The sequence below is a fragment of the Elephantulus edwardii genome, unplaced genomic scaffold, assembly GCF_000299155.1.
Source record: "Elephantulus edwardii isolate Elephantulus edwardi_28Jun2011 unplaced genomic scaffold, EleEdw1.0 scaffold00157, whole genome shotgun sequence".
Classification (NCBI taxonomy): domain Eukaryota; kingdom Metazoa; phylum Chordata; class Mammalia; order Macroscelidea; family Macroscelididae; genus Elephantulus; species Elephantulus edwardii.
In genome coordinates, this window is record NW_006399907.1 from 7,917,538 (window position 1) to 7,934,439 (window position 16,902).

General features: G+C 36.1%; 1 protein-coding gene across 1 annotated transcript in view; it reads right to left on the bottom strand.

The window, feature by feature from the left end:
• The window catches only part of AMN1 (antagonist of mitotic exit network 1 homolog (S. cerevisiae)), a 60,821-nt gene that overhangs the window by 21,596 nt on the left and 22,323 nt on the right, over positions 1–16,902 (bottom strand). The window contains exons 3-5 of the mRNA XM_006895085.1: positions 8,914–9,058; positions 6,708–6,925; positions 6,337–6,393 (exon numbers count right to left, since the gene is read on the bottom strand). Coding sequence (XP_006895147.1) covers positions 6,337–6,393; positions 6,708–6,925; positions 8,914–9,058 — 420 coding nt within the window. The remainder of the gene's footprint in view (positions 1–6,336; positions 6,394–6,707; positions 6,926–8,913; positions 9,059–16,902) is intronic.

A 16,902-nucleotide genomic window follows, 5' to 3' on the forward strand; every position in this document is an offset into this window, starting at 1 on the left:
AAGAGTGTTGAATATACCATGGACTTCTAGGAGAACAAACAGGTTTGTCCTGGAGAGGGTGAAGCCAGAATGCTCCCTGGAGTCAAGGATTCTGAAGCTTCATCTGACATACTTTGGGCATGTTGCAAGAAGGGACTGGTCCTTGGAGAGGGACATCATATTTGGGAGAGTGGAGGGACAGCGGAGAGGAAGACCCTCAATGAGATGGATTGATTCTGTGATTGGAGTGGTGGGAGTGAATGTGTTTTGAGACAGAGGTCGGCACAGGATATAATGGCGTTTAGGGCTCTTGTACATAGGGTGGCTATGAGTTACAAGTGACTTGATGGCACATAACAACAACAACAACAACATAAAGTGATCAATACTACTAGGGAAGAATGTACTCTAGAATAATGAACCATACAAGGTCTAAAGGAAAGCATTTGTTCAGGGATAAAGCTCAGAAGGGAGGACATATGAGGAAAGGACGAAAGGAAATGGGGAATATAGAGTATAGGTCGGTAAAGTGCATTTATAACAGAGAAATGTAACAGATGTCCTCAAACATAACCTATATGTACTGTTGAATGAAAAGAAGAATTTTCTCTTCAAACTTTTATTCAGAACACAGTAAGAAGTTAAAATATTAAAAAGAAATTTTTTTCTGTCAGTCTTTGTGCAAGATTAAGTGTAAGACATAGTTCATGCATAAATGTTCTAATAAATATTACCAGTAATAATACTGAAAGATAGTAACTTTGAAATATTTTTTCCAATTTTTTCTCTCTACATAAATGTTCATTTACACTTTTAATAATTAAGTAGATTTTCTTAGACATTTCTTTGAAATTTTTCCCAAAGGTTACATGAATTAAAAATTATTTTTATTAAATTAACATAATAATAATAATAATTTTTCAAGTCCACCAGATGCTTTGCTGGAGAAGGATGGATAATCTCCTCCTGTACCAGTCAGATCCAATTTGACAGTATTCACAAAAACATTTAAAAAATTTTGTAAAAAGAATAATTTTGTATAGGTTCTTTGTATTTGTTCCTGAGGTAGAAAGAAAAAATATTACTTCTATTTCTCTGTTGAAATATTCCATCTACTGATGTATATTATCCAGCTTCCCTCCTAGATCCTTTAATATATTTATTATGATTGTGTTAAAAGTTCATGTTTGCATTGTTTTAAAGGCTAGTCATCTCTGGGTCTAGTTTATTGATTATATTATCTCTTAAAGATAGGTCACAAATTTTTGTGCCTTATAATTTATGTATCTTAAAAAAAACCCTAATCCACATTATGTAGTGTTTCATGAGTTCATTATTTTTCAATACCACATAGTATTCCATCGTGTGAATGTCCATTTTTTTACCCATCAATTGCTAATGGACAGTGTGATGAGTGAAAGGAAGGACAGTCTGGAAGGAATGGACAATTAGAAACCATGTATATGGACAATTAAAGGTATTACACAGGAAATAGGTGAGGGGGCAGAAAGTGTGCATGAATAAATAATAAACTAAAATATCTCATTTTAATTCTTGGGATCAATTTTCTAAACATGATTAAATTCTTTTCCATTCTCCCCCTTACCATAATCACTTTTATAGAACTTAGTTATTTTCCATGGAAGTTTCACAATAATGATTTTATCTAGTCAAAAGTTTTGGGAATATGTTTAATTTTTTCAGAGGACAAGTTAGAGCATAGGGACTAGTCCTTTGCCCACTGTCATCTATAATTTTTATAATATCCTATTTCCCCCCTCAAATTATCTTCTCATGCCTTTAAGACATAGTTATCTAATTTCTTGTACTCAGTGCTAGGACTCAAGTGTCCGAGTATTTGTCTCATTTCTCCTGCTCCAATGCTATATCTCAGCAAACATAGAACATGATAAAACGTTTCTCGTCTTCCTCCTACTTCTCAAGTGTTTAAGTGCAGTGGCTTAGTACTAAGCCCAAGCTCTAGAATATTAGGTCAGTAAACAGCTGCTGTGAGGAAGGAAGATTCTTTCATGCAATCAACAGCCTCTGAAAATCTGCTGGAGGGTCATCTACGGCTCAGCTTCAACTCAGCAGTATACAATAACAACAACAAATTAAGACTTGATCACAGTTGGGTTCTGAACCCTTAGTTTCTACTTCAAAAGCAAGTGTTTTATCCACCAAACTACTGGGGGTTCCAAATGAGTATACTGAGACTTCAGATATCCTAGCTGGATGACTCTGGTACCAGGGATACCACTACTGATGTCAGATGGATTGTGGCTGAAAGCAGAAAATACTAGAAGAATGTCTATTTGTGCTTTATTGACTAAGCAAAGGTATTTGACTATGGATCATAACAAATTATGGTTAACATTGAGAATACTAGGAATCTCAGAACACTTAATGGTTGCTCATATGAAACCTACATTGCTGGCCAAATAGAGCAAGGGAACATTGTGTGGTTTAAAATCAAGATAAGTGTGCATCAGAACTACATCCTTTCTCCATACCTATTCAATCTGTATGATGAAAAAAGAGTTAAGAAGCTAGACTTTATGAATAAGAATGTGGTATCACGAATGAAGGAAGACTCAACAACCTACATTACGTAGAAGACACAACCTGTTTTCTAAAAGTGAGGACTTGAAGCACTTGATATCAAAAATAAAAGACTACAGCTTTCAATACAGATTGCATTTTAACATCAAGAAAAGAAAAATCTTCACCACTGCTACAACAGGCAAAATCATGATAGATGGATAAAAGATAGAAGTTTGTAATGACTTTATCTTATTAGCATCTACAATCAACACCCTTGATACCAACAGTCAAGAAATTAACAGATGTATTGCATTGGGAAATCTGCTGTCAGGAACCTCTCCAAGGTTCTAAAGAGCAATGATGTCAGTTTAAGGACTAAGATGCCTGATCCATGTCATAGTCTTTTTTGTTGTTGTTGTTTTTGGTGCAGAAACCCGGGATTGAACTAGCCATAGTCTTTTAAATTACTTGCTATGTATCTGAAAGCCGGACAGTGAATAAGGATGACAGAATATTAACTGATGCCTTTGAGCTGTAGTACTGGAGAAGAGTAATGAACATCCCATGGACTGCCAAAAGAACAAACAAATATATCTTGGAGAAAAGTACAACCAGGGTGCTCCTTTGAGGAAAAGATGGAAAAACTTCATCTCACATACTTTCAGAATCTGGTTAGGAGGGGCTAGTCCCTGGAAAAAAGACATCATGCTTGGAAAGGTAGGTCAGCGAAGGACAGGAAAACCCTTGACAAAGTTGGACTGACACAGTGACTCTAACAACGGGCTCCAGTACTTCAGAGATGATAAGGATGGCACAGGATATGGCAAGGTTCAGTCTGTTGTTCATAGGCCCACCAATGAATCATACTCAATAGCACCTAAAAACAAGACGCTGAGACTCACTCTTGGCTCATCTTTCAGTTCTACTCCACACGTGGGCAAGCCCTAAGACTTAGGTCTAGAATAGAGGAAATGCCAGTCCTGTTCCTGGTAGAACAGCACTGACTGATAGATGGCCAAATATTCAATAAGTGGAAGATTTAGGCAGGCAGAGAGGCCATTCAGTTCTCCCATCTTTCCTTCAGCTGTGCAAAGGATGGAGAGCAGTAAGGTTTCCTCCTCAGTAACAGACAACTTTTACCTTGTAGTTTACCTATGTAGGATTTAGAGTCAGAAAGTTATTTCTCAATCAGGCTGGCTCTACATACCTGTGCCCTCTATTATCCTTCTTAGATTATTCTGAAGATTAACTACATTTGTTAATAATTGGTTAAAGTTTTGTTGCAGAGTCATGTTTCTTTAATCCCAAGATCAAGTACATACTTTCAAGTGGATACTTATTGAAGTATAATGCAATAAATCAAATTGTCTTACTAGATAATCTGCAAGACTTAGGAGAAAGTATTAACCACCAAAGTATCTGGCACATTTTCTATACTCAACAAATATTCACTGAATTAAATGGACTGGTTTTTTTTTAAGCAAGTGGATTTTATAAAACAAACCATTTGAGAATGGTAGCTACACAGCTTATTTCTACATACATATTTATTCTTTAACATCAGTTTTTAATGGAATTGTTGTCATTAAGTCCTTTTGAGTCAATTCTAACTCATAGTGACTCATAGTACAACAGAATGAAAACAGTGGCCAGTCCTACCCCATCCTTACAATCACTGGTATATTGGAGTATATTTTTGCAGTCATTGTGCCAATCTATCTCATTGAGGGTCTTCCTCTTTTTCACTGACCCTCTACTTTACCAAGCAGGATGTCCTTCTCCAGGGACTGAAGATAAAACAATATAATTTAATATGGTCTTGAGATTTTAGGAGGAAAATCCATGTGTACAATTCATTTGTGCTGTTCATCCTCCTGGTAATGCCCTGAGTGATAACCAAACAGAGGAAAGATTAAAAGCAGTATGGTTTGCAGACTTTTGGAGCATATTCATGGACAATGTGACACCCATGGTATATCAAGATTAGGTTAAATGATGTCTCAGCTCAAAAGCTTAAATAACCTAAAGGTTTCTGATTGACCATAACAAACCTGAGTTACATTAACACTAACCAGTAAGAGAATAATAGTAACAGAGTGGAGGAAGAATATTAGTAGTTGCCACCACTCCCTCAATTGATCATTTCCTGAGAAACCTGATAACATCTGAGGTGGCCAGATCAAAGACCAGACCTGACAACTGGTCCTGATGAAGCTCTGAGCCTAATCGCAAAAGCTCAAACCCAATTTAACATCCCAAATTCCAAGAAATATCACCTTCCCTAGTCCTCCCCAGGATCCCTATAAGAAGGAAATGCCCCTAACTGCCTGTGGTCCTTTTTTTTTTTTTAAACTTTCTGTGCTCCTGGTCACTTGGCATCCCTCTCAGACCATGAAATAAAGGCCTGCTCTTTTCTTGGGACCAATTTTTTTTTTCTTTCTCTCTCTCCTCCTTTCTCCTTCTCTCCCTCAACTCTTTTTATATCTAACACATAGTTTCTCTCTCAAGCATTAACTCTTTTTCTATCTAACACAAAGTAACCTCACTGTACCAGAAGCAGTGGTCACATCAATATATGGTCTTTCCAATCTCAAGTGTTAAAGGATAAAGATAAGTACCAAAATACACAGATGCTACATAAAAATTATACAAAAGGAGGAATTACAAATATAAACATATACTTACTGCACAGAGAATGAAAACATTCTCCTGAAGTTAAAAAAAAATGAAATATACTATGGTCCCAAGGAGCCTTAATCATAAACTCAAACAATTTAAGCAATAAATGATCACACCAAACTACACCTAAGAAACATTATCCACAGAAGATAATGTAGAGCAAGTGACACATCAGATATATTGGACTAGAGGAACCCTTCAGTCTATGAGCCTATTACCATGAGATTCCCCTTTAAATTTTGAACTAAAACTACTCCTAGAGGTGACCTTCGGCTAAATAATAGATTTGTTGTTGTTGATTGCTGTCGAGTCGAGCACCACTTGAGTTGAGCAACCCTATGAAGAAAACACCTGAACCCTGTTCTATAACTATCATCATTTCTCTAAGTTCATAGAGTTTCCAGGGGGATGTTGTTTAGGAAGTAGATGCCACTCCTGCTTCCAAACCTGTCTTAATCTGGGAGTTCCACCAAACAGTGTTCACCATGGGTAACCATTATGGTGTCTGACACACCAGTGGCATAAGGTTCAGCATCACAGCAATCCCAGGTTACTTCAGTACAGCAAATTGACAGACCAGTTCTGTACCACTTAGAAGAATGTTCCCAATGTGTCCTCCATCAGGTCCTGATGACTCTAAAGAAGAGGCTTAAATAAAAAACAACCAACCAAACAATCCACACCCCACCCTCAACCAAAACAAGAGAGACCACCTTTCAGAATCCAATCACTTCACCCATCAGCCTCTACAGTAACAGATTATATAAGCAATATCATCTGTGACTACTGTGCTCCTTAAAAAAAATGATATAAGACCAAATGGTCAACATTTATCCTAAAGTACAGAAGGTCATGAGGGAGCAGAGAAGCTGGGTTAATGGAAGTGGAAGAACCAAAAATGAGAGTTGACAGAATATAGAAAATGTTACCAATGGGACAGAATAGAATATATAAATATCGTTTAATGAGAACCTAATTTCCTATGTAAACTTTCACAAAAATAAAAATATTAAAAATATTTAATTAATATTAATTAAAATATTTTAAAAGGCATTGATTATATGCTAGGCTTAAGAAAGAGGATAATATAAAACATGAAGTTAGCAGTATCTTTATAAGTATTTTTAAAATTACCTCTAATTTCTTAGAACAAGGCCCACTAACAAGTGCAATCACACCATTGTCAGATACCTAAGCAAAGGGAAAAAGAAAAAAAGGACATAAATGGAGATGATAGAAGTAAAATTTTCTAAAAATTATTAATCATTAGAATTACTGCCATCAATTTAGTAAATATTTAACAATACATGCTTTTCACTATTCCTTAAAATAACTGAAGAGAACATGCCAAAGTATATTACAGTTATTTAACCACCAAAGTTTGAAGTGGTCAACAAATTTTGTAAAAACCAAAAAAAACTATAGGTCATGGACATACCCTGGGCAAATACATACAGTCTATGTTTTTTTGGGTTTTTTTTTGAGAGGTCTATATTTACATTTACCTGGGTAGCTGAAAAGTCAACACACTGCAAAAAGAGGCAGTTTTCTCCTAACGCATGTAAGGACACATCAGTAATCCCTAAGCAGCCACCTAAATCAATGACCTTTAGCAGACGGCAATTGAGTGCAAGAGCGAGGACTCCTTCATCAGTGAGATTGCAGCATCTTTTCAAAAATGCTTCATGCAGGTATAAACAAGATGAAGCCACAGCTTTTATTCCTGGGGGGAAAACACAATTAGGTATTGATGAGACATGTATATATAGATAGGAGAAATGTCACTGTTTCTCATTTAGCAATCACCAGCATTAAGTCATCCAATTGTTTATGCATTAGCTTTCTTCCAAAAGTAGTCCATTCATAAAGATAGACTTATTTTCCCTTGATCTTCTAGAATGCTTCAGGAATTCTCTATACAAACTGTGATAAAATCTGCATAATAGCCACAGTTGATAAAAAGGCTACTGTTAGATTTGTTTTGCAGAAATAACCAAAAGTCATTGAGAACCAAATCTGATAAAGAAATAGTGGGCATTTCTCTTTAGTTAAAAGTCTGAAGTTATAGAGTTTATTTTCTTAGAGACTTCCAAGGGAAATTAAAGTTAAATTGCCCCAATGTTTTAAGTAATAGTGTTCATGCTACCCTCAGAGTCATATCCATACTTCTACATTCTCCCTTGCTTCTTTGACGTTGCCTTCAAACTTGGATCTCCTCTCATCAAACTCTTTACCTGTTGGCTTGAACTAATGTTGAATTTTTACTTAAGAGTCAAGATAAGGGAAGTATCAGAATTCAACTAAAGTGATATAAATGCGCATGGTACATGGCACTTTGTCCCATAAATAAGAGTATTTCAGCAGTTTTTAATTAGTCAGTCATGAGTTAACAACTATGTTGTGGTTAGGTGCCACTGAAGTGACTATGACTCACGCATGAACATATCTGAACCTTGCCCTATCTTGTACCATCCTCATCACCTCTGATATGATTTAGCCCATTGTTATAGTCACTGTGTCAAAGCATCTTTTTGGGGGTTTTCCTCTCTTCCGCTGAACCTCCACCTTTCCAAGTATGATGTCTTTTGCCAGGCACTCTGGCTCCTTCTAAAAACATGCCCAAAGTGTGTGAAAGGATGTTTCCCTATCCATGCCTCCAAGGACCACTCTGGTTATACTTCCTCCAAGACATATTTATTGTGACCTTATGGAAAGCCCCATTTCTTTTGCTGGAGTTGCTGAGTACCAGCAAGTCAGAACTGACCTATAGTTGACCCTCCAGTGGGTTTTCAGACACAGCAATCACACAGAAGCCTGCCCAACTATCTCTGGTGGAGCTGGTGGTGGATTTGACCACGTACCTTTGCACTGGCAGTTCAATTCCCCACCATAACTAAATAACCCATGTACTGCCAAAAGAAAAACAAGCTGTACTGTCAATCCAAAGGCTGGTGGTTCAAATCTATCAGCTGCTCTGAGGGAGAAGCCTCTGAAAACCTACAAGAGGGTCAACTATGAGTGGTTCTGACTTGACAGCTTATGACAACAACAACAACAAATATTGTAGCACTTGTTAAAAGACACCTTCATGGCAAATACACAAAAGAGATGTTAGTAATTTATTGTTAGTTATTTTATTGTTTTCTATGTCTTATGAAAGAACTGTTATTTTATTCATCAGTATCTAGGCCAAAATTTCTTTTCAATGTGTCAGTACTTATACAAACATTTGCAGATATATTCCTGTTCACAGTATTTCTAATATCCTATGGGTATATCGGAGACAGTGGGATTGGCACAGGACAGAGCAGAGTTTAGGGCCGTTGGACATAGGGTCGCTATGAGTCGCAAGCAACACGATGGCACATAACAACAACAACAACAACATTTTGCTGACCAAGATGACTGCAAAATATAGCTAACTACTCACAAACTTTTTCAGAAGACTAGTTGGCCAGACAAATTTTCTCACTTTACTGTCTGACCTCCAGTCCTTGGGATATAAGCTTGAAATCTCTGGCCTCTCTCCTCACATGCAGGTTTTGGTGTGGTTACCCCTGCAACCTTTTACACCCAGAAGACCCTAAGTGGGCTACCTGAGTCACAGATATGAGACTTGACAGCTCCCACAATGACATGAGACAATCCCTTAAAGTCTATCTCTCTCTTGACTCATATTCGTACTCTAGAGAACTCAGAGAAGATACATACCTTCTGAAGTTATAGAAATTCTACTTTCTTTTGAAGAATTTAAATTTAATTTCTTTAGTTTTCTACAATTACACAGGTGCAGGAGGGCAGTATCTGAAATATCACAGCTCTGTAGATCTAAAGTTTGAACTTCAGGATGTAAAATCTGTAATAAACAAATAATTTGAAAAATGAAGCTTTCCTATCAATATAAATATTTAAAAGATTCAATGCATTGGTATTTACTTTTGATAACAAGCTTTGAGATAAATACAGCAAAAAATTAAGATTCTGCATTTATGTTAGAACTCATCTCTGTCTTGGGTGGGATTGTACCTATAGGGGTGTTTTTACAGGGGTAAATGTACTTTTCCTAGCACATATTTTAATAAAAATGTTTAACTTTAAAAACCCCATTTTGTGCCCTCTTAGCTTAGTAGATATGATTCTTTAATCACTTACTACATAATATAAAATGTATTTAGGGAAATCAATGTCTAAAATGTTTACATTCTTATTCTTATCTTTGGGAGTTACTATAAAAACTCTAGAATTATTTATTGTGTTTACTTGAGACTAACAAAGAGTATATAAATTTCTAAGCATTCTAAGTTTTAGCCCATTCTTGAGCTTTCTTCTTGGGGATATTTTTCTTTTTTTCTAAAACAAAACTAATCTGAATATAAAATATAATGTAATGCACTATTATTACATAACATTTAGATAATATAGACAAGTTATATCAATGATAAGAATAATTCTATTTAGTAGACTCTTGCTGGGAAGATACTGAGTACATTACAAGTATTACGCCATTTAATTTCTTCTTTCTTTCTGAGAATTTGGCCACTGTAATTTTTTAAGTGGTGGAAAAGTGCACCAAAATTTTAAGTAGTTACTCTGGCCAAACACATTACGTCAGTCTCCTAAAATAAAAATACAAAACCAGATATAATTCAGGAAGCTTGAGTATCAAATGACAAAAATTTAAAAAATTTTATTTTAACACTAATTGAAGAAGAAACAACCGTAAACTAGGACTCTGAAGAGATGGAGTAGTGTGGACTGTGAGCAGGCTCTATACAGTATGACCTTCTCGGGACAAAGATAGTAGCAATCCCAGATAGAGAACACAGAAATGATTGTCATGGAATTCCCAGCAGGACATAGAGTAGACATGTTGTTATTTGTGTAATGTGCCCTCCCTTGAGTAGAACTCATCAGAACCCTATGAACAACAGACCGCACCATGTTGTATCCATCCTGTGCCATCCTTCTTTTTCTGCAGCAATTAAACCTATTGCTGTAGTCAGTGTGTTAATTCCTCAGGTTGGGGGTCTTCCTCTCTTTCATTGACCCTTCATCTTCCCAAACATGATGTCCCTTTCTAAGGGATATTCTCTCGTATTAATATGCCCAAAATATAAGAGATGGAGTTTGTAATCTTTGCCTCAGGGCGCACTGTTGTTGTTGTGTACCACTGAGTCAGAACTGACCCATGGCTGACCCTCCAGTGAATTTTCAGAGGCAGTAAATTGCACAGGAGGAGACTGCCTTTCCTCTTCTCATGAAGCGGCTGGTAGGTTTGAAACATGTGCCTTTGGGATTGCAGCATAGTTTCTTACCACTAGACCTTACCAGAACTCCTATCAAGGAGCACTACTTGGAGTTAAATAAGGCCCTGATTGCTGGCTGAAGCCTACAAGAACCCAAGGAGAATGTTTTTTCCCAGTTCCCTGCTTCTGACAATTAGAGGCACAACCCCCCAGCCTATCCCCTAGTAGTTGTGACTGACAGGGTCCAAGGATGAGTCACCCCTTCTCCTTCATAAACCTGCCTACTATCCTCCACATCCCTAGTTTCCACTCCTTTTCCTGCCCCAAAAAGAGAAAACGCTACCTACACAGAGGAGCCAAGTTCTAATTTCTTCTCAGAAAACATGCAGACAAGGTGGCAATGGAAAAGTTTGTAAATCCTGAAGGGAAAAAAAATCTGCCAACAAAGTGTCCCTCAAATTATAGTGAAATTATAAAACTTCCAGATAAAGAGAACTTAAGGAAATGTTTAAAAAGTAAAACAAACTTAACAACAAATATTAAAAGGAAACTTTTGGATAGGGAACCAACAATATCAAACTTGGGATTAAGACACATGACAACATCACCTGGAAATCAATATGTAAAGAATTTTCAAAAGGATAGGGAACTCTGGTGGCCTAGTGGCAAGAAGCTGCACTGCAATCCCAGAGGCGTAGGGTTTGAATCCACCCAGATGCTCTGCTGGAGAAGGAGGGGAAATCTCCTCCTGTACCAGTCAGATCCGATTTGATGGTACACACAAAAAATAATTAAATTAAAACAAACACAAAACCAAAGAATTTTCAAAAGGAAAATAAAGGTGCAAGATTGAAATAGGGAACTAAAGACATCAATTTATAAGTAACATCAACAAAACAAAAAGAGGGAATAAATGGCATAGTTAGAGGACTTCCATATGGAGAGGAAATTAATGCAATATAAAGACAGAACAGATGGTTTTAAACTTAAGAAAATAAAAGTAACATTCAAGGTAACAACAAATAAAATCAATAAGCCTCTAACCAAATGAAAGAAAGACTATAAAGATCCAGTAAACACAAAATCAACACCAACAAAGAAAAGAAAAAGGAAATCCGTAACAAAAAGTAGCAAAGAAAAGTATACAGAACAAAGAAATCATTAGCATTACAAAATCCCATAAAACAAAAAACCCAATATAAGGGGAGTAAATTCATACCTATCAATAATTACAATAAATGTAAATGTACTGTTAAGATCGTTATTGTTAAGTGCTATTGCCTGCAACTCATAACAACTGTCCCTCCAACCTTTCAAGCATAATGTCCTTTTCCAAAGAGTGGTCTCTCCTGGCCATGTGCCCAAAGTATGTAAAGTGGAGCTTCAAGACCCTGGCCTCCAGGGAGAAACTTAGACAGACCTATCTTGGCAGTCCATGGCTAGTTCAAGACCCTTGTTCAGTACCACAATTCAAAATCATCAATTCTTCCTCTGTCATCTGTAGTCACTGTCCAGCTCTCTGATGCACAGCAAGTAAATGTGAAGACCACGGCCTGGATCAGACACAACTAAGTCTCTAGACTGACATCATTGCTTCTCAGTACTCTGAAAGGTCCCTGACAGCAAATTTTCCTAGTGCAATTAGTCTTTTGATTTCCTGACTGCTGGTGCCAAGGGTGCTGACTGTGGAGCCAAGCAAGCTGTAATTGTTAACAACTTTAAACTCTTCTCCTTCTATCATGGTGCTGTCAATTGGCCCAGAGGTGTAAATGTTTGGTTTTTTTTATGGTGAGCTTCAATCCATATTGAAGACTTCAGTCCTTGACCTTCTGTAGTAAGTGCTTCAGGTCCTCCTCAGTTTGAGCAAGCAAGGTTGTGTTAATCTGAATAATGTTGGTTGTTGATGAGTCTTCCTCCAATTATGAAAGCATGAATCATCAGTATGCTGCCTCAAAGAGACATACTTTAGACATAAAGATAAAAATATGCTAAAAATTAAAGCTGGAAAAAGATATGAAGCGAACAGCAAACAAAAAAAGAACATACCACAGTAAACTTTACAGCAAAAACGAGTGTAAGAGACAAAGATAGGCATTATATAATGATTAAAGAGTCAATCCAATAAGAAGAGATAGCCATAAAAATCCTCTGTGCATACAATGAAAGAAAATACATAATACAAACTTCCAACTCTACAGCAATAGTCAGCAATTTTAACACCTCATTTTCAATGAAGAATAGAATAGAAACAGAAGCTCTAAATAGCACAATCTTGATCTCAAAACACATACAGAACATTCCATTCAATTACTGCAGAGTATGTATTCTTTTCTAGTACACATGGATCATTCTCCAGAACTGACCGACAGCCTGCTCAGAAAAACTAGTAGTTAAAAGAAAAAAAATTTTAAAATTCCTAGAATCAAATGAGAATGAAAACATATTAAATCAATAGAATAAAGCAAAAAGAGTGCTCAGAGTCCAATTTATAACAATAAAAGTACACATCAAAAGGAAAGAAAGCCAAAATCAAGACTTCAATCCTGTAACTCCATCAATTAGAAAGTCAGAAAAAAAGAAAGAAAACTCAGACACCAGAAACAAGGAAATTGTAAAAATCAGAGTAGAAAGAAATGCAGCAAAAAAAAAAAAAATTAGAAAGATAAAGCAAGATCAAAGGCTAAAACTATTTCTTTGAAAAGATTAATCAACAAACTGCTAGCCAAATTTAAAAAGGAAAACTTTAAAAAGGCAAATAAATAAGAGATGATTTGAATAATGTTATAATCCAATCAACAAATAAAAAAGGTAACAGAATATTATGAAGTACTGTACTCAACAAATTTGAAAATGTAGTAGAAATGGAGAAATTTCTAGAAATATGCCACTGACCTAAACCGATTCAGACACAGGTAGAATATTTAAACAGACTCATCACAAAAGAAGGTCATTTAAAAAGAACAAAAACAAACAGAAAAAAAAGTTCTCACTCAGATAATTTCACTGGAGAATTCTACCAAACGTTAAAAAAAAACCCACAACTGACATCAATTTTACTCAGACTATTCCAGAATGCAGGAAAGGATGGAATACTCCCAAATTAATTTTATGAGGTAATCATAACCCTAACAGAAAATCCAGGCAGAGACATGACCAAAAATAAAATGATAAACATGTTGTTTTCAGTGCTATGGAGCCAGCTCCACCTCATTCACAGTGACCTGACGCACAAGAGAGCAAAGCCCTGCACAGCCTACGCCACCTGCACACTCTCTGCTGGGCTTATACCACCATCCCATTAACAAACCGTCTCACTGGGGGGTCTTTACTCTTTTTATTTTTATTTTATATTTTATTCTGATTTATTAGCTTGAATACATTGTTTTCACAAAAGATCCTTCCTATTTCCTTCATCCCACCCACCCATCTATTAATACCCTAACCACCTCCATGCTTGCTCCTCTATTTCCACCCTCCCCCCCTTGGATCCTCAAACTCATTCTACAATAATGGTTTTATATCTTCTCCTCTTTTGCTTGACCCTCTACTTTTCCAAGCATGACGTCCTTCTTCAGGAACTGGCTGATTCCTTGGGACAATGTGTCTAATGTATGTAAAATGAAGTTTTACCACCCTTTTTTGTAGGAAGTCTGGCTACACTTCTCACATGATAGATTTGTTTGTTCTTTTTGCAGTTGATGATATATTCAACAAAATCCTACCTAATAGGAGATATATACATATATCTGTAGATATAGAGCACTGGCGGTCTAGTGGTAAGAAGCTGCACTGCAATCCCAAAGGAATGTGGCTCCATGGGAAAAATAGGGAAAAATTCCCCCTGGAAATTAAACTGTCTCTGAAAACCCCCTGGAGGATTAGGTATGCGTTGGTTCTGACTTGATGGTACTCAACAATAACATAAATATAGAGTTACTTCATGACTAAGTGGGATGCATACTAGGTAAACAAGGATGACTAAACATTATAAAATCAATCAACATAATCCACCACACAAATAAAAATAGGAAAAGAACCACACAATCATGTCAGCTGATGTAGAAAAGACATTTGTTAAAATCTATTACCATTCCTGATAAAAATTCTCAGCAAAATTAGAATGGAAGATTCTTAATATAGTTAAGGACATATATACAAAACCAACAACCAACACTATTCTCAATGAAGAGAGACTGAATGCTTCACCTTGAAAAAGGAGATAGAACAATGATGCCCTTTCCCATTACTCATTATTCAACATCGTACTGGAAGTCCTTGTTAGACCAACAAGGTATATGGGGGTGGGGGCAGGCAAAAGGCATTCAAACTGCTGAAGAAGAAGTAAATGATCTCTAATTGCAGATTACAGGATCTCATATAGACAAAATCCCAGACATTTTATAAAAGAGATATTAGAACTTATAAAGGAATCAGCTTAATGGCAGGATACAAGATCAACACACAAAAATGAGTTGGATTCCTCCATACTACAGAGAGATTTCTAAAAAGGAAATAATGAAAACACAAATGATAATAATCATACAAAATATGAAGAAGTTAGGTATAAATTTAACTGGGAATGTAAAAGACTCACATAAGGCACTAGAAGACACTATTGCAAGAAACTACAAGAGAACTACATAAATGCATGAACAAATCACGCTCATGGATAGGAATACTTATTATTGTGAAAATGAAACTACCACCCAAAGCTACATATAGATATAATGCAACCTTGATCTAGTTTCTATGAACATTTTTAAGAGATGGAAAAATCAATTACCTATATGATATAGAAGGGGAAGAGACCCTGAAAAAGCAAAAAAGATTAATGAAGAAAAAGAATGAAGAAGGAGGTCTGACATTTACCAGTCTCAGAACCCACTATACATGGTAATGAAAACATTTTGGTAGTGGTACAATGACCAATGGAACAGAATTAAGATCCCAGATATCCATCCACTTATGGACATCTGATCTTTGACAAAGAGCTTACACTCAATAAACAGGGATGAATCATGTAACAAATGATTTTTGCAGAAAAATGAAGCAGAATCTATACCTCACATCATATAAAAAAACTAACTAGAGACAGAGCCAAGACCTAAAACTATAAAGATGATGGGAGTAAAAAAATAGGGACAAACTTATGGGTCCTAATTTATGGTATAAACAGCATGTCAAATATAATTTAAAAATTGCAAAGAGTAGAAGATTAATTAATTAGATGACCGAGAGTGCCTGAAAGTGAAATACTATGTGCATTAAGACTTCTAAAGAAGATCCTCTAAAAGAGATCCTGCAGACTGGGGAAAACATTTTGGCAACTACATCTTACAAGGGACTAATTCTAAAATTTACAGAAAACTTCACCACCAACAAAAAGTAAGTCAATTTTAAAACAGGCAATAAAAGACAGACGTCTCATCAAAGAAGACATTCAGGTAACCAACAAATACATAAAAAGATGCTTATGATCATTAGCCAGTTGTAGTGCTGTTGTTAGGTGCAAAGGAGTCAAGACCTATAGAGAGCTTATGAACAACAGATCTGAACCTTGCCCTGTCCTGTGCCACCCTCAAGATCTCAGATAGGCCCCAAACCATTGTTACATTAGCCAGTACAGAGTTACAAATTAAAACAATGAGAGCGCATCTCACTCCAGTACTTACAGCACAAACAAAAACAAAACAAAATAAAAATCCTCAGAAAACAATAAATGCTGTTAAGTGTATAATGAGACTTTTATATCTTACCGATGAAATTTTAAAATAGTACAACTATTGTAGAAAACGATATAGTGCTTCCTTAAAAAGTTCAAAACACCTTATGGGCCAACAACCCCTCTACCAAGTATATTCTAGTTAAATAAGAGTCATGACATGAAGAAATGTATGTATGTATGTGTTCACTGCAGCATGATTCACAGTAGCAAAAGGACTGACGCTATCTCAGTGGATGAATGTATAGACAACCCATGGTGCAGACACACAGTGGATACAATGCAATGTTAAAAGAATAACAATGACTCTGTAAACCATCTCACAACATGGGTGAACTTGGAGGACATTAGATTGAGTGAATTAAGTCAGTCACAAAAGAACAAATACTGTTATGAGACTAGTCAAGAAAAAGTTTACACTTAGAAACATTCTTTGTTACCAGGAATGTGAAGGAGAGGAAGGGAAATTACTTACTAGATAGTAGACTTGTGTTAACTTATGTGGCAAAGAAAGTAGTATACAATAAAGTCGGATCAACACAACATATCCAAGGCAAATGGAGATAATGGGAGGTATGCAAGAGTAAAAGGCAGTAGAGGCAAACATTACTACAATTAGGAATTTTATTCCAGCATTGTTTTGTCATGTGTAGTATATGTGTTTTGCAAAACAGAGAACAGAAGAATCAAGAAGGCCTTAATAAAAAAATTTAAAAAGAAGCCCCTTAATAA